At 40.5% G+C, this 24239-nt stretch overlaps 1 protein-coding gene across 1 annotated transcript in view; it reads right to left on the bottom strand.

The window, feature by feature from the left end:
* Positions 1–24239, bottom strand: part of DOK6 (docking protein 6) — a 535367-nt gene that overhangs the window by 252037 nt on the left and 259091 nt on the right. The window contains 1 exon segment of the mRNA XM_006837551.1: positions 18764–18878. Coding sequence (XP_006837614.1) covers positions 18764–18878 — 115 coding nt within the window.

The raw sequence follows: 24239 nt of genomic DNA, 5'->3' as shown, positions 1-24239 counted from the left end.
CTGGTTGGTTCAAAATATGGTGAGACCTGGGGAAACCTGAGCCCATGGACAAGGACCTAGCCACGGAGGGCTAGAGCTGAGGGTAAAGCATCCAGTTGATACAAAGTGATGGGAGACTGACAAGAAACCCAACTTGCAGACAGTACCCATCTGACCTAGCCTCGATGGCTTGATAATGAGAACTCCACTAGAGGATGACAGAAATGCCCCCCCACAACAACAACAATTTTTGATTAAGGAAATGAGTGTAAATTGCTACAATTTGATGAACTTGACCTATATTTATAGATGTTGTTGTTGTTATATGCTGTGGAGTCGGTTCCCACTCATAGCGACCCTGTAAAGGGTTTCCGAGGCTGTAATCTTTATGGGAGCAGAAAGCCTCATCTTTCTCCCGCGGAACTGCTGGTAGTTTCAAACTGCTGACCTTGCGGATCGCAGCCCGATTCATAAGCACTACGCTACCAGAGCTCCTTATTTATAGATGTAGTAACCAAAAATACCAACAGAGAGGGAAGGAGTCTTCACATCAAGTATCAATTCTATCCTTTCTTTATACAGGATAGATAGGAATGGGCAACTTAGACATTGGCTACCTAAAATGAGGGGATGATAAAGGCACAAAGTGACTGGCTTACAAGTTTTAAAGTGGGAGTTTAATTTAAGAGTGTGTTGGGGAGGTAGAGTCCCCACTGAATAGTTTTCATCTCATCTGGATGGGTCTGGTGAAAATGGATGGGGATAAGATTCTTATAATTCAATAGTAATTGTTATCATGACTAATTGCGACTGTTACAATTGTAAAGGTAAAAGTTTTGTAACAAAAATGGGGGAGTAAGTTAATCTTGCAGTCCAAAAACAGAGGACCCTAGGACCATTTAAGGGAGAAGAGCACAAGAGGAATGCGGGACTTCATCCAGAGAAGCAGAGACACCAGAGATGGAGGCAGAGCTGTGGACACAGAGAAAGGTAGCTGCTGAGGACTCTGGACTCATGGAAAGAGAGGGACTGGGTGCGGGTGGCCAGGAGGCAGGCTTGCAGAATGTGCCCTTTGGTTGTTTAAATGATTATATATTCCTCAGTGTTTTTGTGTACATCTCCCACTGCAAAATAAAGCAAAAACAAAAAAAAAAAGCACAGAAAACAAAAAAACAGAGTGAATAGAAACAAATACTGTTGAATGATGATGCACGGAGGAGATTGTAATCATTTCAATGAAACAATGGTGTAAAGCCGATGTTCTCCCATGTAAACTACCACTCAGTTCACAATAAAAACTTTAAATAAAACCACTATGATTAAGTAACATCTTTTTGGTACTTTGTGACGGTGGTGACAAAGATGATGGTGACAAAGAAATATCTTTAAACTAACCTCTTTAATTGAGCAAGAAAGGGGAAGAAAATTTCAGCAACCAGTAAATACATTCATTGCTGAACTATTTTCTAATATATTCAACATTGTTGTTGTTAGATGCTATTGAGTTGATTCCAATACACAGCAACCCTATGCACAATAGTACACAACACTGCTTGGTTCTGCACAACTCTCACAATTGTTGTTATGTTTGAATATATTGTTGTTGCCACTGTGTCAATCCATCATGTTGGGGGTCTTCCTCTTTTTCACTGAGCCTAAACTTTTCCAGGATTGGACATTGTTTCGTTCTGCTGTGCATGGGGTTGCTATGAGTCGGTTCCGACTCGATGGCACCTGACAACAAACTTTTCCAAGCATATGTCCGTCTCCAAAAACTGAGTTCTAGTAACAAAAGATCCAAAGTAAGAGACAAATTTTGCCATTCTTGCACCAAAGGAGCATTCGAGCTGTACTTCTTCCAAGACAAATTTACTAGTTCTTTTGGCAGTCCATGGTACTTCCCATATTCTTCTTGAGCACCATAATGCAAGTGTATCAATTCTTCTATGGTCTAACTTTCACATGCATTGAAATTATCCTGGCATGGGTCACTTGCACCTTTATCCTCACAGTGACATCTTTGCTCTCTATCACTTTAAAGAGGTCTCGTGCAGATGTGCCTAATGTGATACGTCCTTTGATTTCTTGACTGCTACTTGTCGACAGTACGTTCAAGCAAAATGAATATTTGTCAACTTCAATCTTTTCTTTATTTATCTTGATGTTATTTATTGGTCAAGTGACAAGAATTTGAATTTTCTTGACATTGAAGTGCAATCCATACTGAAGACTGTAGTCTCTGCTCTTCATCAATACGTATTTTAAGCCCTCTTCACTTTCAGCAAGCAAGTTTGTATCATCTGCATATCACAGGTTGTTAAGGAGTCTTCCTCCAATCATGATGCTGTGTTCTTCTTCACTTCTCAGATGATTTGGTCAGCATACAGATTGAATAAGTACGGAGAAAGGATACAACCCTGGCACACACCTTTCTTGGTTTTATACCACTCAGTGTCCCCTTGTTCTGGTATAATGACTGCCTCTTTGTCTATGTAAGGTTCCTCCTGAGCAGGATTCAACATTAGTACTCCCCAAATTATGAGATCTCATTGTCCTTCATCACTGCCCTACATCAGGAATTGATGAAAGAGAAAGTCATCTGACCCATAGTAATGGTAGCTATCAATCATTGAGACTGGCCTATCATTTCTAATGGTCAATAACACTACAGAGCATCCCTTCTTGCAGATCAGGGGTGGGGAACCTTTTTCTGCCAAAAGTTATAACTATGGAAAATACAAAATTATGAACTTAAAATTATCCTGCTATAATTGGTCTAACATTTAATTATCTCCACTTAATGTGATGGCTGGACCTCCTACCGCCTTGGCAGGGCCAGACCAACTGATTTCATGGGCTTTATTGACCTGCGGGCTGGATGTTCCCCATCCCTGTTATACATGAAAACAGTAGGGCTAAAATGCATGGGAGTAGCAGTTAGGAGTGAGACTCTCGTGTGATACTCTCTGGACCACATCTTGACTCCAGTGGTATTTAGTAATGTGACTGTGGACAGCTTAGCCTCTCTGTGCCTCCTTTCATCACCTCCAAAATGAGAACAATAACCTTCGAAGAGTGCTGGGAGAATTATGATGATGTTTTAATGAGTTCATACAGTAGAGCATTTGTAACAGTGCCAGAAACACAATAGCATTCAATAAATATCCGTTACCATCATTAGTAGAATTCAGGAGTTTGCTCAGGGTCATGGAAGCTAACAATTGGTTCATGTGGATTCATCAGTTTTCACTTCAAAACACTGATTTACCTTCTCAGAAGACAAAGAACTTCTCTTGGTAATGTGATTATGTATATTATGAGCCACAGATCATCTAGACAACACAGATGACCAATTAATTAGGCAGACCAAAGTGGAGCTTTACCACCCAAATCTAAGTTTAAGATAGATTTTCTCACCTTTAAAAACATGCTGGAAAACTTTCCTTAATATGTCTACAAAAACCGCCATCATATAAAACACAACGCTATGTGGAGAGAGGGGAATGGTCATTCCAGCTCTAATGGTTTTATTTCCCTCACAGACAACGTAGAAGTGACAGCAATTACACAAGTGATTCTTTCTCTTCTCAGTTAGGTAAACTCTTATAAATTCTTCTCTCTCTAAAATTTCCAAGTTGGAACTGGTCTCAAAATGTACAATTTGATTTTTTTTTAACGTTATTACACTTGTTGGTCTCATTAAATAATAAGAGTTGTTGAGCCTACCGATTGCTCCAACCTCTGCATCTCCATTTCCGTTGTATCATTCTGCAATTCCAGCAGAGGCCTGTAAGCTCCTGATCTGTGGAGACCATGGTGACCTGCATTAAATCTAATTTGCTACTGACACCTGCCTGACTATTTATGAACAAATTCAGTCCAACATTGTGAACCAGAGCTATGCTTTTAGAAGTAGTGAATTTAAAGACAGGAAAATAGAGCTTGAAGCAAATGGCCACACAGACTACTTAAACACAAAACCCTATTGCTTATTTCATAGCATTTCTATTGACAACTAAAGAAAAATTGTTTGGGTAGCAGACATTAAGAGGCAATTTTGCTATACACACTGCCCTAAAAATTACAGCTGTCAAAACAAATAAATCCTACAGATGTCAATGTAATGTGCTTTTATGATACAAAGGTTAAATTCACAGGAGGCAAAGGTCACCAAACTGTGGAAAGAAATAGAATTCTCTTGGCTCTACTTTTTCTCTTGATGGAACTGGAGAAGGTCATAAAAGTGAGGCAATGGACTTCTAAGCTAATAAGTACTTTCGGGTCTTGAAGGCCTGATCAGCACAAAGGCATGTTTGGAAAATTCAATGGGATTCGCTCTGTGACTTTTCTCAGTGGACTGCCAGACACTGTGGGCATTCCAACTTGTTCCCTGAATCAGAATTGGTTGAAACTGAAAATCCAAGAGGTAAATTCATGCAAAATTTGCTACAGTACTTGGAGTATTTAACACTTGTAAAATCTGAATATTATTGGTTAAAAATAAATCTTATCAAGAAGCTGGCATGGAAATATATTAGGATGAAGTTTTAATTGCATTATTTTGAATATACTTTATAATCACTCAATTTTTTTCAAAGCACATGACAAGCAAGAGTTTATATTTATTGAGCCCCTAGGGACTCCTGATGTAGAGCTTATAGGATATGCACTGGGTTGCAAATCACAAGGTCGACAGTTCAAACCTGCCAGCCACTCCTTGGAAACCCTACAAAAGGTCACTATGAGTCAGAACTGACTAGATGGTACATGACAACAACAACTATGTGCAAAAGAATCTTGGTGACACAGCTTGCTAGCATTCAGCTGCTAACCTAAAAGACTCAGTTCAAAGCTAGTCACTCTCAAGATAATGAGGACACCATGTGCTTCTCTAAAGAGTCTCCCCTTGAGAACTCTGTCCTACAAGGTCACCAGCATCAGAGGTTACCTGACAGCATAGCAATGGGTGAGCAGGTGCAAGACATGGTCCTTCATCATTGAGGAAATAACTGGTTCCCACAGGAACAATCCCAAACCACCCACACTCATATCTTTCATGAAATCTATTTTACACAGATTGGCACCCCCTATCTTTCTATTGTGTTCTCAAGCTGAGGGAACTAAAGAAAAAGTTCAAGCCTTGACTTGAAACATTGAAGGATTCATTCTATGGCTGAAATATTGAATGATGCAGAAAGCAACAAAAAAAAAAGATGGAAGGAATATACAGAGTCACTGTATAGATGGAAATGGTCGATATCAGGCATTTCAAGAGGCAACATATGATCAAGAGCCAATAGTACTGAAGAAAGAAGTCCACGGTATACTGAAGGCATTGACAAAGAACAAGGAGTCAGGAATTGATGGAATACGAATTGGAATCTTTCAACAAACTGATGTGGCACTTCTATACCAAAAAGTTGGGAAGACAACTACCAGGCCAACTGACTACAAGAGATCCGTATCTGTGCTCATTCCAAAGAGAGGTGACCCAACGGAATGAAGAAATTATCAGATAATAACACTGATATCCCATATGAGTAAAGTTTCACTAAAGGTCATACAAAAATGGCTGCAACTATACACTGACAGAGAATTTCCAGAGGTTCAAGCTGGATACATAAGAGGATGTGAAATGAAGGATATACCACTGCTGATGTCAGATGGATTTTGGCTGAAAGAAAAGAAAACCTGAAAGATGTTTAGCTGTGCTTTGCTGACAATGCAAAAAGCTTTTGATTGAATCATGACAAAGTATTGTCAACACTGCAGAGAGAATGAGTATTTCAAAACCCTTATTTGTGTGCTCATGAGGAACTTGTACATAGACCAAGACACGGTTGTTTGAACAGAACAAGTAAATACTGAATGGTTTAAAATTAGGGAATGTGTGCACCGTGTGCCAAAGTTGTATTCTTTCACCATACTTATTCAATCTGTATTCTGAGCACATGATCCGAGAAGCTGGGTTATATGTAGGAAAATGTGGCATCAGGACTGGAGTAAGACTCATTAACAATCAAGGATATGCATATCATACAACCTTGCTTGCTGAATGTGAAAAAGACTTAAAGTACTTAATGATGAAGATAAAAGATCATAGCCTTTGGTATGGGTTGCACCTCAATGTAAAGAAAGCAAATATCCTCACCACTGGACCAATAAGCAACAGCCATATAAATGGAGAAAAGATTGAAGTTGTCAAAGACTTCATTTTGTTTGGATCAACCTCAATATTCATGGAAGCAGCAGTCAAGAAATCAAATGACATATTTATTGTATTGGGCAAATTTGATGCACAAGGCATCTTTAAAGTGTTCAACAGCAGACCTGTCAGTTTGAGGGCTAAAGTGCACCTGACCTAAGCCATGGTATTTTCAATAGCCTCATATACATGTGAAAGTTGGACAATGAATAAGAAAGACCTTAGAAGAATTCATGCATCTGAGTTATGGTGTTGGAGGAGACTATTAAAGGTACCCTGGATGGCCAATATAATAAACCTATCTGTGTTGGATGAAGTACAGACAGAGTGCTCTTTGGAAGCCAGGATGGCCAGATTTCATCTCTCATATTTCAGATGTATTACTAGAAGGGACCAGTCCCTGGAGGACATCATGCTTAGTAAAGTGGAGGGTCAGTGACAAAGAGGAAGACCCTTAATGAGATGCACCGGCACAGTAGCAACAAGATGGGGCTCACATATCGCAAGATGGTGAGGTTGTTGCAGAACCTAACGGTGTTTCGTTCTGTTATGCACAGGGTCGCTGTGAGACATTGCTAACTCAATGGCAGCTAACAACACCACATTTTTCTATTGAGTTGATTCCAGCTCAATTCCAGCAGTCTTTCAACCCGTTCAGGATCTGATCCAATCATATTTTCACACACAATCACTCTCTGGTATTCCGTGCCTTAAACCAAGTCCACTGCTGTGACATGATTCTGACTAGTAGTGACCCTGCAGGACACAGCAGAACTGTCCCCTAGGGTTTCCAAGGCTGTAACTCCTTAGGAAAGAGTCTGCCACATTTTTTCCGATACTGAAGTTTAGCTTCGGAGTGCTTTGCTATGACTCATCAGCGTGCTGAGTCACTGCAACCCCGAAGCTCCTCCCCTTCTTACCACCTGAAATTCTGTGGACAATTAGGCCATACACACCCCATTTCCTTACCTTTCCCCTTTATTTTCCCATTTTCACTTGGCAAAAGCATGTCTAAAGAAAGCAACCCGATTGATACTTTTCTAAGTATTGTAAAGTGAGGTTGGCACAGGACCGGGCAGTATTTCCTTCTGTTGTGCCCAGGATTGCTATGAGTTGGTACCAACTCAATGGCACCTAACAACAACAACAATAAGTATCCTAAATAGTGTAAGAAACAAAGGAAATGGCAAGTATGTAATAATACAAAGAGAAGAGAATCATGTATAGAAATCAGACTAAAATAAACGATCACCCTCTTCTCTGCCACAGAACACTTTGCATTCTTAGTATCTCTTACTATTGTGGAAAAGGGAATCTTTTTACACGTGTTGTTGTTGTTGTTAAGTGCCGTCGTGTCGGTTCTGACTCACAGTGACCCCATATAGGGTTTCCAAGGAGCAGCTGAATTTGAACTGCCAACCTTGTAGTTCAAACCAACCTTGCGGTCCAGTGCTTTATTCCACAGAGCCACACCACGACTCCATTTTAACAAACATAAGGCTAAGAAGTGAACACATCGGTAAAATAAATAAATTCAGCTGAGCTATTGAATATTAATTGTTCATGACATTGTCTAGAAAGTCTAAAGAACAATCCTCTTCTTGTTGCTGTGTGCCTTCAAACTGCTTCCCGCACTAACAACCCCATGGGACTTAGCAGCATTCCCACCCAATAGCGTTTCCTGGGCTTTATTCTTACAGGAGCAGATCGCCATATTTTTTCTCTTGGGTAGGCAGCATGGTAATGAATGACTATGCTATCAGAAGTCCTGGTGTGGCGCTGTGGGTTAATGCACTAGACTGCAAAGTCAGGTTCAACTGCAAGGTTGGTGGTTTAAGCTCCCCAGCTGCTCCTTGGAAACCCTATGCAGGGCTGCTATGGGTCAGAACTGACTAGACAGCAGTTAACAACAAATTCTTAGTTTCGTGAACTAAAAAGGGTTGCTACGCTAAGAAATCACTCAATATGTCCTATTTCAACACTTCAAATAATGGTGTTAGTTTGTTTCTTTCCTGAATAAAAAATTCAAAACCAGATTTCTGTTTGAAGATTTTAAGATTCTAACACAAAATCATAAGTGGCTTGGTTTCCTAGAAAAGAATATAGTTGTACAAAAACACAAAATAACATCTGGTAGAGTGGTACGTTAAAGAGAATATACTTTAAGTAAAATTTGAAAATAAAACAAACAGTACATCCTCTTAATATACAAGTGTTGACGATGACAATGCTTCATTTGAGCATTTTCCAGCTAAGAATCCAAGGGCCTTGGGGGCACAGTGGTGATGTGCTTGGCTGCTAACTGAAAGGCCAGTGATTTGACTCCATTAGCTGTTCATGAGAAGAAGATATGGCAGTCTGTTTCCATAAAGATTGCATGATTATTGTCATCAGGTGCCATCAAGACAGTCAGAACACAGAAGGATTCTATGTACAACAAAACAATGCCCAGTCCTGAAACATCCTCCAAACTGTTGCTCTATTTCAGGCCTCTGTTGCTTCCATGAGTGTTGATGGTTGATCTGAACAAAATGAAGTCTTTGACAACTTTAAGCTTTTCTCCACTGATATGGATGTTATTGGTCCAGTGGTGAAGATTTTTGTTTTCTTTACCTTGAAGTGCAACCCATACCAAAGGCTGTGGTCTTTAATCCTCATCAGCACATATTTTATGTCCTCTTCGCTTCAGCAAGCAAAGTTATATCATCTTTGTATCATAGGTTGTAAATGAGTCTTCCTCCAATACTGATACCATATTCTTCCCATAACCCAGCTTCTCGGATTATGTGATCAGCATACAGACTAAGTATGGTGAGAGAATATAGCCTGGAATACAGCTTTCCTAATTTCAAACCATTCAGTGTTCCCTTGTTCTGTTCAAACAACTGTCTCTTGGTCTATATACAGGTTCCTCATGAAGACACAATTAAGTGCTCTGGAATACTCATGCTCCACAATATTGTCCATAGATTGTAATGATTCAATAGAAAGCTTTTGTGTAGTCAATAAAGCACAGGTAAACATCTTTCTCATTTTCTCTGCTTTCAGCCAAGAGCCATCTGATGTCAGCAATGGTATCTTTCATTCCAAGTTCTCATCTGAATCCAGTTGAACCTCTGGTAGCTCTCTGTCAGTGTATGGTTGCAACAGTTTTTGTATTATATTTATCAAAATTTTAATTGTGTGCCATATTAATGATATTGTCCAATAGCTTTCACATTCCACTGAGTCACCTTGCTTTTGAAAGGACACAAATGTAGATCACTTCCAGTCAGTTGACCAGGTAGTTGTCTTCCCAATTTCTTGACATAGAGCCTCCAGTGCTGATCAGTTTGCTAAAAGATTTAAATTTGTGTTCCATCAATTCCTGGATCCTTGTTTTATGTCAATGCCACCTTAGACTTCCTCCTTCAGCATTACTCGCTCTTAATTATCTGCTACCTCTTGAACATCAACTATTTCCTTTTGGTACAGTGACTGTGCATTCCTTCTATCTTCTTTTGATGTTTTCTGCATCAATGAATATTTTGCCCATAGATTCCTTCAATATTTCAAATCATAGCTTGATTTTTTTCTTCAGTTCCCTCAGCTTGAGAAATGCTGAATGTTTTCTTTCCTTTTGGTTTTTTTAACTCCAGGTCTGTGCACATTTTTTAAATAATATTTGACTTTGTCTTCTGGAGCTGACCTTTGAAATTTTCTACTCAGCTCTTGTACCTCCTTATTTCTTCCATGAGCATTAACATCTCTACACTGGAGAGTAAGATCCAGAGTCTTTTCTGGCATCCATTTTGGTCTTTTTCTGTTTCCTTGTTTTCTTAATGACCTTTACTTTCTTCCTATATAATATTCTTGATGTCATCTGACTCCTTGTGGTTAACAGCTGTGTTTATCCTGCATTGCCATACCAGAACTCCAGGTTCTCAATAAGTATTAGTTACGTGAAGACATGTCATAATGATGGGTGGGATTCTCAGTCCACATAAAACAAGAACAAATGAACACGTCAAGTGTGAAGCACCAACAAACTGAGTAAATAAACATGTAGTCTGATGGGGAGTAACTGGAAGATTGGTGGTTTGAACCCACCTAACAGCGTCCCAGAAAAATGTCCAGTTCTATGTTCCCATAAAGATTGTCCACTCCATTGAGTCGAGTCTGGCTCATAATGACCCTGTAGGTCAGAGGAGAAAGAACACTGCCTGGTCTCTCGCACCCACTTCACAATCGATGTTACAGCTCAGCCTCTTGCTGTTGTCACTGTGCCGATCCATCTTGCTGGGGGTCTTTCTCTTTTTCTCTGACCCTTTACCAAATGGCCACTTCAATTCTATTCTGTGAGGTTGCTATGAATCAGAAGGTGCACTGGTGGTGGTACCAAGAGTTAAGCACTGGGCTGCTAGCTGAAAGGAGATTTGCACCCGCCAGGCACTGAACTGGAGAACGGTGAGGTTGACTACTTCCATAATGATTATAGCCTTGGAAGCCCCATGGAACACTTCCTTTTTTTAAAAAAAAAAAAAAAGTTTTTATTGTGAATTGAGTGATAGTTCACATGGGAGAGAGTCAGCTTTACATTCATCCTATCATATTTATTTCATTTCATTGCAATGACCACAATCCTCTCCATACATCATCATTCAACAGCACTGGCTTCCATTCCCTCTGGTTTTTGTTTTGTTTTTTTGGATGTACATTGAAGTACTCAGGAATATACAACCACCCAAATAACCAAAGGGTATATATACCCTGCACGCCAGGCCCAGCTGCCAGCACACAGCCCCTCTCTCTCCCTGAGTCTAGAGTCCCCAGCTACTCAATCTCTCCAGTCATCATCTCTGCCTCTATCTTTGCTGTCGCTGCTTCTCTAGATAGGGTCCTGCACTCTGCTCTTCTCCCTTGATGGTACCAGGGTCCTCCGCTCCTGGACTGCAAGATGAACCACTCCCCTCCTTTGGTTACAAAACATCTATCTTTACATTTGCAACACTCATCACAATCCATCCTGATAGCAATTATTCACCACTGAACCACAAAGAGTCTTATCCCCATCTCCTTTCACCAGCCCTGTCTAGACAGCAACAGTTTTACTTTGTACTGCGTGGTCAGTCTATGAGTTGGAATCCACAGTGGTGGGTTTGTCATTGTTGGTTGTGAGTTGAAATCGAACAACAAAACCTAACAACAAAAGAATAACAATTGCTGGGATAGTCAGCCTGCCATGGGCCTGAAGGTCCCGGTTCTTCTGCTGACTATACTAGGTGGCTATGGGACTTCCTGAGAGATCTGCAGAGCCACCCAGGCAACGGAGTCCCTCTAGGTGACCACCGTGTAACTACAGGTAACTGCTGCTCCCTTCCTGAAGATGGGGCAGGGCTCATGTGTTTGTTCCTTGTTGCAGCATCTACTGCTAGGGCCTGGTCTGAGAGTCTCAGCTGTGACTCAAACATACTGCACACTCAGGCTTCCACCTGGGCTGCTCACAACATCTCTGAAAAATTTTGGGGAAAAGGAACCAATATAAACATGTTGATGTTCACACCCACTGTGTCTTGTGGAACAAGGTTGTTTTCTAATGAGCCAGGAGTCTCCTGTGTCACCTGCTAAGATACTCGAAAGGGTTGTTTTAGGTACCATCGAGTCGATACCGACTCATAGCAACCCTATGCACAACAGAACAAAACACTGCTCAGTCCTGGGCCAACCTCACAATTATTTCCACGCTTGAGCCCATTGATGCTGCCACTTTTCCAATTCATCTCGCTGGGGGTCTTACACTTTTTCTCTGACTCTCCTCCTTACCAAACATGATATCCTTCTCCAGAGATGGTCCTCCTGACACTATGTCCAAAGTATGAGAGATGAAGTTCAGCCATCCTGGCTTCCAAGGAGCACTGTGGTTGCACTTCTTCCAACACAGATCTGTTGGTTCTTTTGGCAGCCCATGGCACTATCCATATTCTCCTCCAACACCAGAACTCAAATGCATCAATTCTTCTCCAGTCTTCCTTATTCACCGTCCAGCTTTCACAAGCATAAGAGATTACTGAAAATACCATGGCTTTGGTCAGGCACACCTTAGTCCTCAAGCTTACATCTTTGTTCTTCAACACTTTAAAAAGGTCTTGTGCAGCAGATTTGCCTAATGCAATACGTCATTTGATTTCTTGTGTTATAACACATTAAATGGTTACGTTCTTAAAATCCCAAACCAGCTGCCTCTGAATGGTGACCCCACGTGTGTCAGAGAACTGAACCCCATACGTCTCTCAATGTCTAGTTTTTTTGGAAGCCAATTACCAGGCCTTTTTATATAGTGCCTCTGGTTGGACTTGAACCTCCAGCCTTTTAGGGTAGCAGCTGAGTGTGCTCATCATTTGCACCACTCAGGAGTTTCATTAGCTTCTAAGTAGCATGACACAGCAGTTTCTCTTCCATTCTTGACATACATTCCCTCTCTCTCAGGAAATAGGAAATGAATATTTTAGAAGGACTAATATTGAAATAGATTTGTGGGTTTATTTTATGATTTATTTCGAAGTTAATTATAGAATCACAGGACTTGCAATGACAGTACAGAAAGTCCCCATGTAACTTTCACATAGTTGCTCCAGTGGCCACGTTCTGTACAATTAAAGTGCAATTACATCATCACAATTGCATCATACAAGTTAGGAATTCGGCATGGGTACAACATGTGCACATAATCCAAGGTCATTTTGTCATACATGTTGATTTGTTTAGGCAACCCCACAATCTAGCCACAGTGTCCCATCACCACAGAGACCTGCTTTAGGCTACTCACCGTCCATATTACACATGACCCTCCATCTGACCAACTTAGCCTCTGGCAACCATTCATCATCTCATTTTTTTCCCATGACTGGAAAACCGCTGTGACTGTCAGTTCAAGAATGTTACACAGATGGACTCACATAGCACATGACCTTTGGAGATTGGCGTTGTTCACATAGCATAGTTGTCAGGAGAGTCACCCACACTGTCACTAGTATAGCTTGCTACTTTTCATTCCATGGTGTGGATGTCCCATGTTTATCCATTCACCATTTGAGGGACACTTAGGATGTTTCCAGGTTTGAGATATTACAAATGAAGTTGCTATGAACATCCCTGTACCAGTCTTTGTGTGGACACACATGTTCATCTCTCTGGGATAGAGTCTGGATTATGCTCTCTGGGATATATATAAATGCAATATGGTAAGTCCTGCTGTTCCATACTGTATGATAAAGCACTGGACCATAAGGTCAGTGTACACTGCAAGGCTGGCAATTCAAACTCACCAGCTGACTGTTGGAGACTCTATATAGGGTCATGATGAACTGAAACAAACCACTTGCCTTTCAGTTGTGATTTTGAAAGTTATGTCATGGGTATTTTAAATACCAGCAGGATCACCCATGGTTGAGAGTTTTCAGATGAACTTCCAGACAAAGATAGACTAGGAAGAAGGAGAGATGGACTACTTTTGTATATTTAGTCACTGAAAACCTTATGAACAGCAGTGGAGCAATGTCGACACCACAATATCAAATATTGAAACATGACGAAGAGCACCAGGATATTGTCAGATATAGCCAGAAGATGAGCCCCTCAGGTAGGAAGTCACTCAAAATGCGACTGGGAAAGAGCTGCCTCCTCAAAGCAGAGTTGATCATGATGATGTGAATGAAATAAAGCCGTTGGGACCTTAATGTGCTGATGGGGCACACTCAAAATGAAGAGATATAGCTGTGTCATTAATTAAAAAAAAAAATGGAATGTTCGAAGTATGAATCTAAGAAAATTGGAAATTGTAAAAAATGAAATGGAATGCATAAACATCGATATCCTATGAATTAGTGAGCTGGAATGGACTGGTATTAGCCATTGTGAATCTAACAATCACATGGTTTACTATGCCAGGAATGACAAATTGAAAAGGAATGGTATCACATTCATCATCAAAAACAACACTTTAAGATCTGTCTTCAGGTACAACACTGTCTGCTACAGGATAATATTCATATGTCTACCAGGAAGACCATTATTATTCAAATTAACATATCAACCAATAAAGCCAGTGATAATAAAATTGAATAATTCTACCAACTTCTTCAGTCTGAAATTAATCAAACATACGATGAAGATGATTGATAATTATCGGTGAGTGGAATGGAAAGTTTGGAAACAAAGAGGAAGAATCAGTGGTTGGAAAATATGGCCTCGGTGATAGAAATGATGCTGGAAACCACATGACAGAATTTTGCAAAACCAATGACTTCTTCATTGCAAATACCTTCTTTAGACAGGATAAGATACAATTATTCACATGGACCTCACCACATGGAACACACAGAAATCAAATTGACTACATCTGTGGAAAGAGATGGTGGAAAATCTCCATGTCATCCACTGAAACAAGGCCCAGGGTAGACTGTGGAATGGACAATCAATTGCTCATATGCAAGTTCACATAGAAGCTGAAGAAAATGAAAACAAGTCCATGAAAGTCAAAACATGACCTTGAATATGTCCCACCTAAGTTTAGAAATCATGTGAAGAACAGATTTGATGTATTAGACACTAAAGACCCAAGACCAGAAGACTTGTTGGATGACATCAAGAACATAATACAGAAAGAAAGCAAAAGGTCATTAAGAAGGCAAAGAAGGAAAAGATCAAAATGTATGTAAGAAGAGACTTTGAAACTTGCTTCCTAGCATAGAGAGATGTTAAAATAAATGAAAGAAGTGAGGAGGTTCAAGAGCTGAACAGAACGTTTCAAAAGGCAGCTCGAGAAGACAAAGTCAAATATTCTAATGAAATGTGCAGAGAACTGGAGTCAGAAAACCAAAATGGAAAAACATTCTCAGCATTTGTTAAGCTTAGAGAACTGAAAAAAAAAAAAAAAAAATCTAACTTCGACTTGTAATACTGTAGGATTCTATAGGCACAACACTGAATAATGAAGAAGGCATCAAAAGAAGATAGAGGGAATGCACAGTCACTGACCCAAAAAGAAATGGCCAATGCTCAACCATTTCAAGAGGTAGCTTATGATCAAGAGTCAGTGATCCTGAAGGGAGAAATCCGAGGTCCACTGTAAGCCCTGGCAAAGAACACAGCACCAGGAACTGATGGAATACAGTTGGAAAGCTTTCAACTGATGGTGCACTGGAGGCGCTGACTCATCTAAGCCAATACATTTGGAAGATAACTACTGGCCAACTGACTGGAAAAGATCCGTATCTGTGCCCCTCTCAAAGAGAAGTGACGCAATGGAATGCAGAAATCATCGGACAGTATCACTGATATCACATGCAAGAATAGTTTCACTAAAGATAATACAAAAATAACTGCAACCATACATTGACAGAGAACTTCCAGGGGTTCAAGCCAAATTCAGAAGAGGGTATGGAACGAGGGATATCATTGCTGATGGCAGATGGATCTTGGCTGAAAGCAGAAAATACAGGAAGATGTTTACCTGTGCTTTACTGACTACACAAAGGCTTTCTACTGTGTGGATGTCAAGCTATGGACAACATTATGAAGAACACTTACTTGTCCCTATGAGGAACCTGTACATACAGCAACAAGCAGTTGTTCAAACACAATATGGGAACACTGAATGGGTTTAAATCAGGAAAGGTGTGCACCAGGGTTGTATTCTTTCACTATACTTATTCAATGTGTATGAAGAGCACGTGATCCGAGAAGCTGGATTATATGAACAAAAACATGGCATTGGGATTGGAGAAGACTCATTATCAATGGTGATATGCAGATGATACAACCTTGTTTGCCAAAAGTGACGAGGACTTAAAATATTTATTGATGAAGATCAAAGACCACAGCCTTTGGGTTGCATCTCAAAGTAAATACCAAACAAAACAAAAATCCTCACCACTGCACCAATTAACAACATCCATATAAATGGAGAAAAGATGGAAGTTGTCAAAGATTTCATTTTGCTCAGATTAACCATCAACACTTATGCAAGCAGCAGTCAAGAAAAAGACATTGCATTGGGCAAATCTGCTGCACAAGACCTCTTTTAAAGTGCTGAAGAGCAAAGTGTCAGCTTGAAGACTAAGGTGTCCCTTATCCAAGCCATGGTATTTTCAATAACCTTGTATGCATGTGAGAGTTGGACAGTAAGGAAGACCACAGAGGAACTGAACGGATGCATTTGAGTTATGATGTTGGAGGAGAAAGTTGAAAATATCATGAACTACCAAAAGAATAAATAGATCTGTGTTGGAAGTAGTACAGCCAGAGTATACCTTGGAAGCCAGGATGGCCAGATTTCATCTCTCATACTTTGGCTATATTGTCAGAAGGGACCAGTCCCTGGAGAAGGATATTATGTTTAGTCAAGTAGAAGGTCAGAGAAAAAGAAGAAGGCCTCCAATGAGATGTACGGGCACAGTGGTAGCAGCAATGGGCTCAGGCGTGGCAATGATTGTGAGGTTGGCACAGGACCAGGTAGTGTTTTGTTCTGTTGCGCATAAGGTCGCTATGACTTGGTGTTGAATTGATGGCACCTAACAAAAACAACATGAGTCGGAACAGACTCGAAAGCACTTAGCACCAACAAAAACATGTTAATTGGGTAGGAAATTGCCAAACGGTTTTCCAGAATGGATGTACCAATTTATGTTCCTACCAGTCACATATACCGAACCCATTTCTCCCCTCCTTACTAGTACTTCATGTCATTCCCTTCAAAACTATTTTCGCCATTTGGGAAGGTGTGCCATGATACTCATTGTTGTATTTCCCCAATGGCTGGAGATAGTGATCTGTATGCACTTTTCAGTGTGGTGTCGCTTAGCCATTTTTAATGGTTTTTTTGTTTTGTTTTTAAAGGTTGAGTCCCGAAAGTTTCCTACTGATCCTAGATAAGGAGTTCTTTGCCTAATATGTACTTGGCAAATTTCTTCTCCCAGTCTGTAGCTTATATTTTCCTTCTTTGTTGCAGAGCAAGTATTTATATACTGATGACATTAATTTTCTGTTTGTTTTTTCCTACCAGGGACCAGACTTTTGGCATCATGGTTATGTTTGCATCAAGTCTTAGCTCCTTGGTTTCTGAATTTTCTATGGAATCTTCTAGACATTTTGTAGTATGTAAAGCAATACAACATTCCCAGCTGTTGTTGAGTTGATTCTGACTTAAAGAGACCCCCAGGACTGAGTCGAAGGGCTCCGCAGATATTCCCAGACTAGGAAGCATCTATCACCTGGGGAGTGGCTCATGGGTTCCCCAGGATGACTTCTCAATTAGCAACCAATCACTCGCCTACGGCACCATCAGGGCTCCTGGGATCCACAGACTGTATTATAGTCACAATGTGAGTCAGTACGATTCTAAAAGTGCGGAACATTGCCAAAGTTTTAAAACTGAAAACTGGAATCAAAAGCGAAAATCACCTTTTATAAACTTTTTTGAAAACTTATTTTCTGGTGTTTATAAGTTTTAATATGTGGTGTTTTTTTTAAAGAACTCAGAAAGAAAATGAACTGCTGCAACAGTTTAAGACAGTAGACAAGGAAAAAGAATTTGGGAAACTAATAGATGCTATGGGCAAGGTGGAGAATCCATGCAGCTCCCAAGAGTCCATTTTAAATGATGAAGTGAGGTCAGCAGCCAGGAGAGTGAAAGGAACAGGCGTTCAATGGAAGGTGAACTCTGATCAGTGCTTAGTCAGTTTCGTAAACTAAGAGTAAGTATGGGTTACAAAGTATATGAGCAATTTTAGTTAGACAAAACACCATGGATCATTTGTAAAATGAGTTAGTAGTAATTATACCTGTGAACTCTAACTCGGTACGAGCTACTGCTTGTACTGAATTATTTTAATTCACCTCCTTCAAATCCTTACTAACTTAGGCTTCCACATATTCTAAAACAAATACACCATTTCACCAAGCAACTTCTTGCTTAAAAAAATTATTTTATTGAGATTCAAAAGAAGGTCTTTTAAAAGCTATATAATCCAACTAAATTAAGACATAGAACCAGGATTCCAGAATTAAAAAGATGACAAACTGCCTTCTGTCTTGATGCTGTCATGGTGCCTTAGGAACTGGGACGCTAGCCTTCAGTTTGAGGGGGATTTTACCTGTCCTACTGAGCATCCCTGGAAGGAATACACAAGCTTAAAGTTCTGTTTTTAAATGTTGGGGATGTAGGCAGGGCTTGGCCATGAGTTTGCAGTGTGGATCACTGCCTTACAACGTGCCTTCAGCAACACTTATCAAGAGCCAGAATACCAACCAGCTGCTCTCCTTAACAACGTGCCCCAGATATTGGTGACTTAACCTACAAAACCTGGAGGGGAACCTCAAGATTCCTCACACCACCTGGGAGCAAAAGCCAGACACAGGACAACAAAGAAGCACCCCAACATCTGTAGTCATCAAAATACTGTGTGTGGACCCGAGCCTCCCGCAGCACACATGCTCAAGACAGAGAGCCATCCCAGCCAGCACCAAAGCAGAATCCATCTGGACTTCTGTCTCAGGAGAAGCTCAGTCTCCTCCTCAAGTAGTGGGGCCGTAATTGCTTACCTGATTCACAGGCAAATGTCTTCGATGTTTCATCATGAAATATAATTGCCACTGCATGCTTCTTTGTCTCTCGAGGCAGTCTGGTTATGTTTTTGATGTTATGCAGTTCAGTCACCTTTTAAAAAAAAATTAAAAATTCTTAACTACTGTTGCAGACCGTGTAAGACTGGTCAGAGGTTCGAGGCCTTCTAGGGCTGAGTGTAACAAATGAGGCCACTGGCAGTTAATGGAAAATTGCTTTCATCTTAATATTCAGGTATATATATTAAATTAATACACTGGAGCCTTTGAAAATCCACAGATAAATGTGATATTTTCCTAAAGCCGAGACTAAAGGTTGCAAGGTTAAACCTTTCTCCAAAGGATTAACTAAAAATATCTTAGCTACTTCTCGGTTCTTTGTTCTATAGACAAAGAACCCATCCTCCCTAATCCCTTTTCCAGGTGCAGCCCATTCACCTGGGCGTCTCCTGCAGAACTCTCACCTTCCCCCAACTGACCTCAGGGGCTATAGATATGTTAATTGGGCCTGAGAATCCAAGTTGCTGGCCTGGGATTCGAACCAGTGAAGTACAATGTAAAGTTACTTGAATGTCTGGAAAATTACTGATGTTAGCTGTATCCTGTTTCAGTCCCTCCCAGCTTGGTGTGAAACTCCTCCCCTAAATAAAACAGAGGCCTGGGCCTCCCCAGGTGTGCATTACTGGTTGGAAGGCATGGAGTAAAGATTGTGGTGCATTACGGGTTGGAAGGCATGCATTAAAGATTGCAGGGCAGTGAGTCGCTGCCTGCAGAGGCCATGATGCCTATAGTCCCAAGCCTGCCCACCAGTGATGTATCCACCCTGGCTTTGGGGTGCCTCATTGTCTCCCTTCTTCTGTTTGTCTGTGTATTCTTTCGCTATCCCTATCGCCGCTGGATCTCCCCTCCTCGTGAACCAAAAACTCGTGACAAGTATGTCGAGGTCAGACCCCGACAAACTACTGTATGATACATAATTTGCTCTGCAGAGCTTAAACGAAATCATTAGTTATACCTGCCTTCACTACTTCCCCCGGTGGTACAAGGGGCTAAGGATTGGGCTGTTAATTGAACAACTGGCAGTTCAAACCCACCAGTCACTCTGGGGAAAATGATGAGGCTGGCTGTTCTGTAAATGCTGTTGGTTGTTGTTGTTAAGTGCCTTGGAGATGGTTCCAAGTTGTAACAACCCTATATAGGGTTTCCAAGGAGAAGCTGGTGAGTTTGAATCACCAACTTTGTGGTTAGCAGTCCTGTGCCTATCATATAGTGCCACACCAGGACTACGTAAATGTTGTAGCCATGAAAACCTAATGAGTCAGCTCTACTCAGTTCTACAGAGTTTCTATGAGTCAGAATCACGTGCCAACAACAGGCTTGCTTTGGTAACTACTTCCCAAAGCTTATTTGTTGTTGTTAAATGACTTGGAGTCGGTTCCAACTCATAGCAAACCTGTATAACAGGGTTTGCTAGGACTCCTGATACTATAGGTAAAGCACTGGGCTGCTAGTCACAAGGTCAGTGGTTCCAACCTACCAGCTGCTCCTTGATAATCCTATACAGGGTCGCTGTGAGTGGCAAGTGACTCCAAGACACTCAACACTAATGGCATCCCAGGATTTCTTAGGCTTCAGATCTTCGTTGAGAGCGGAAAGCCTCCTCTTTCTCCTGCCGAGTGGCTGGTAGACTCAACCCACTGACCTTCTGGTTCACAGTCCTGTGCTTATTCTGTGAAGCCAATTTGTTTCCCTGCTTATTTGTACTCATTTCCAATGAACCACAGTCCCCAACAACACAGGACATTTATCAAGATTGCTGAAGGAACCCTGGTGGCACAATGGTTAAGTGTTCAGTTCTGACTGGAAGGCCAATAGTTTAAACCCACCCCCAAAACTCGGTAGGAAAAAGGCCTAGAAGGACAATAGACAAGATGGAGCTGATACCAGTTTGACGACAGGAATCCCAAAACTTGGGATAAAACATAAGGAATAGACCCTTTCCTGCGGAAAATGCACATGGGGTAACAGACCCCGAAGGCCACACCATGAGCCCTGGCATGATGTTGCAAAAGCAGCACAGGACTGCTAACCACAAAGTTGGTGGTTCAAACCCACTAGCAACTCAGCAACCTTATACAGGGTCTATGAATCAGAAGAAGTCCTGCTGTGGTGCTGTGGGCTAATGCGTCAGACGGCAAAGTAGTTTGAAGTACAAGATCGGTGGTTCAAGCTCACCAGCTTGCTCCAGGGTTGCTATGGGTCAGAATCGACTCAACAGCACTTAACAATACAACAACAATGAATCAGAAATTACCCGATGGCACTTAACAGCAACAACAACAACAACCGCTCAGCTTCTTCACCTTGTTCCCTCTGCAAGAATCATTCACAATTTATGTTGTTGTTAAGTGTCCTCGTGTGGGTTTTGACTCCTAGAGACACCTTGTATAGGCTTTTCAAGGCTGTAAGTCTTTGCTGGGAGCAGAAAGCCACATCTTTCTCCCATGGAGCAGATGGTGGACTTGAACTGCCACCAACAACCTTATGGTTCGAAGTCCAGGTATGAAGTTTATTAGGCTTCATGATTTATGTTGCTGTTGCTGTTCCAACACATAGTGAACCCTGTATAGGGTTTCTGAGGAGCAACTGGTGGGTTTGAATTGCTGACCTTGTGGTTCACAGTCCAGTGCTGATCCTACAGTGCCACACCATGGCTTTTATAAGCCCCAGTTAACACATCTTATTCATTTGACAATTAATAAGTATCTACTCTATCTATGAATTGTAGCTCACAGCTCTTCACTGGCACACGCCATTCCGTCCCAGCACGTGCATCTTGATTCCTGTCACCGTTCATAAAAATACACTCAAGTTTATTTCATCCATTTCTCTGCAAATCCAACACTGAACTAATAAAGTTGTATGAGGCGAGTTTTTCTACTTCCCTTCTCATCATGCTGACTTGTAGTTTTTTGTGTTTTTTTTGTTTTTTTTACCAACAAGAAAGACTTCTTATGGCTCGATCAGTACAGTTAGAGGAGAATAGGCAGCATTGAGTAGGACAATAAAAGGCCAATTAATAACATTTTCATGTCATCCTACAAGAATAAAGTTCAAATAACAAAAATATTCTAGGTCTTTTATCATAAGGCTAAAAAAACCTTAATAATTAATAACAAGAAGTAATTTGCTTTTGGCCAAAGCATAACTAGAATGATCTTTTAAAATAATCTCTTAAATACCAAAAATACATTATCCTTTCATTAGGCCTTAATTTTATTTCCACAAATATAGCATATTCAATAATATATTTGAATATCACTTTGTGGAATTATATTCTGATACACACAAGAACTAAATACTAAATTTTATGACTAGGCAAGCTATTGTATCTAACAATTTTTGGCTGGAAGAAATGAGGAAGTAAATGAACTAAACAGAAAATTTCAAAGGGTAGCTTGAAAAGACATACCAACTTGTTATGAAATATGCAAAGACTTGGAGTCAGAAAATCAAAAGGGAAGAACAAGCTTAGTATTTCTCAAGCTAAAAGAACTGAAGAAAAAAAAATCCAAGTCTTGACATGAAAGATTGAAGGATTCTAAGGGTGCCATATTGAGTAATGCAGAAAGCATCCAAAGAAGATGGATGGATTTCGCAGAGTCACTGTACAACAAAGAAATGGTCAATGCTCAACCATTTCAAGAGATAGCTTCTGATCAAGAACTGATGGTGATGAATGAACTCTAAGGTGCACTTCAGCCATTAGAGAAAAGCAAGGCTCCTGAAATTAATGGAATATAAACTGAAATCTTCCAGAAAACGGATGCAACACTAGACGCACTCACTCATCTATACCCAGAAATTTGGAAGACAGCCAAGAAATCTGAAATTTCCAACTGACTGGAAGAGATCCATATTTGTGCCCATTCCAAAGAAATGTGACCCAGCAGGCTGTGAAAATCATCAAACAGCATCATTAATCACACATGGAAATAATATTTAGCTGAAGAAAATGCAAACATGTTTTCAGCAGTACAGGGTGTTGCCAGAATTTCAAGCCAATTTCAGAAAAGGATGGAAAAGAAAGCTTATCACTGCTGGTGTAAGCCGGATCTTGGCTGAAAGCAGAAAACACCATTAGACCTTTACTTGTGCTTGGTTGCCTAGCCAAGATAATCAACTATATAGATTTTAACAAATTATGGATAGCATTGTGAAGACTGGCTAGTCCAGAATACTTAATTGTGCTCATGAGGAACCTGTACACAGAGCAAGAAGCAGTTGTTGGAACAGATCAAGGACATGCTGAATGGTTCAAAATCAGGAAAGGTGTGTGTCAGGGTTGTATCTTTTCATCATATTTACTTGCTTTATATGCTGAGTCCGAGAAACTATATTATATGAAGAATATGCATCAGGACTGGAGGAAGACTCATTAACAACTTGTGATATGCAGATGCTACAACCTTGCTTATTATTAGTGAAGAGAACTTGAAATATTCACTGATGAAGGTCAAAGACCACAGCCTTCAATATGGGTTGCACCTCAATGTAAAGAAAACAAAAATCCTTGCAACCTGACCAATAAATAACATAATGATCGAGAAAAGATTGAAGTTGTCAGAGACTTCATTTTGCTTGGATCCACAATCAACACTCATTGAAGCAGAAATGAAAATATGTATTACACTAAGCAAATTGCCTGCAAAAAAAAAAACCTAAACAACTCTTTTAAGTGTCAAAGATTTATTTTAAGGACTAAGGTGCATCTGATCGAAGCCATATTTTCAATTGCCTCATATGCAAATGAAAGTGAACAGTGAATAAGGACCTGAGAAGAATTGATGTAGTTGAATTATGACGTTGGCAAAGAACACTGGAAGTGCCATGGACTGTCAGAAGAATAAACAAATTTGTCTTGAAAAATGTACAGGCAACACACTCCTTAGAATCGAGGATGACGAGACTTTGCCTTTCGTTCCTTGGACATGAAGTCAGGAAGGACCAGTCCCTGGGGAAGGACATCATGCTTCGTAAATTGGAGAGTCAGTGAAAAAGAGGAACACGCTTAACAACAGCTGTGAGGACAGTACAGGCCTGGGTAGGGTTTTATTAAGTTACGTATAGGGTCATGATGAGTTGGCACCTAACAACATACATTTCTAACATTCACACACACACACACACACACACACACACGTAAGGAGACTTCGAACAATTTGTGGAAAAAATCTATTAGCTTTCAATTCTATTTTTCCATAAAGTATTTGAAGGCCCCTCATGTATACTGGTCGTGGTAGTTACGTGCCATGGAGTTGGTTCCAACTCACAGTGAACTGTCTAGGGTTTCTGAAGTTGCAAATCTTTACAGGAGCAGAAAGTCTCATCTTTCTCCGGTGGAACTGCTGGTAGTTTCGAACTGCTGACTTTGAGATTAGTAGCCCAACTTGTA

This window comes from Chrysochloris asiatica, unplaced genomic scaffold (genome assembly GCF_000296735.1).
Source record: "Chrysochloris asiatica unplaced genomic scaffold, ChrAsi1.0 scaffold00021, whole genome shotgun sequence".
Lineage (NCBI taxonomy): Eukaryota > Metazoa > Chordata > Mammalia > Afrosoricida > Chrysochloridae > Chrysochloris > Chrysochloris asiatica.
The sequence above is the reverse complement of the archived record's forward strand: the minus strand, read 5'-3'. Positions and strand labels throughout refer to the sequence as shown.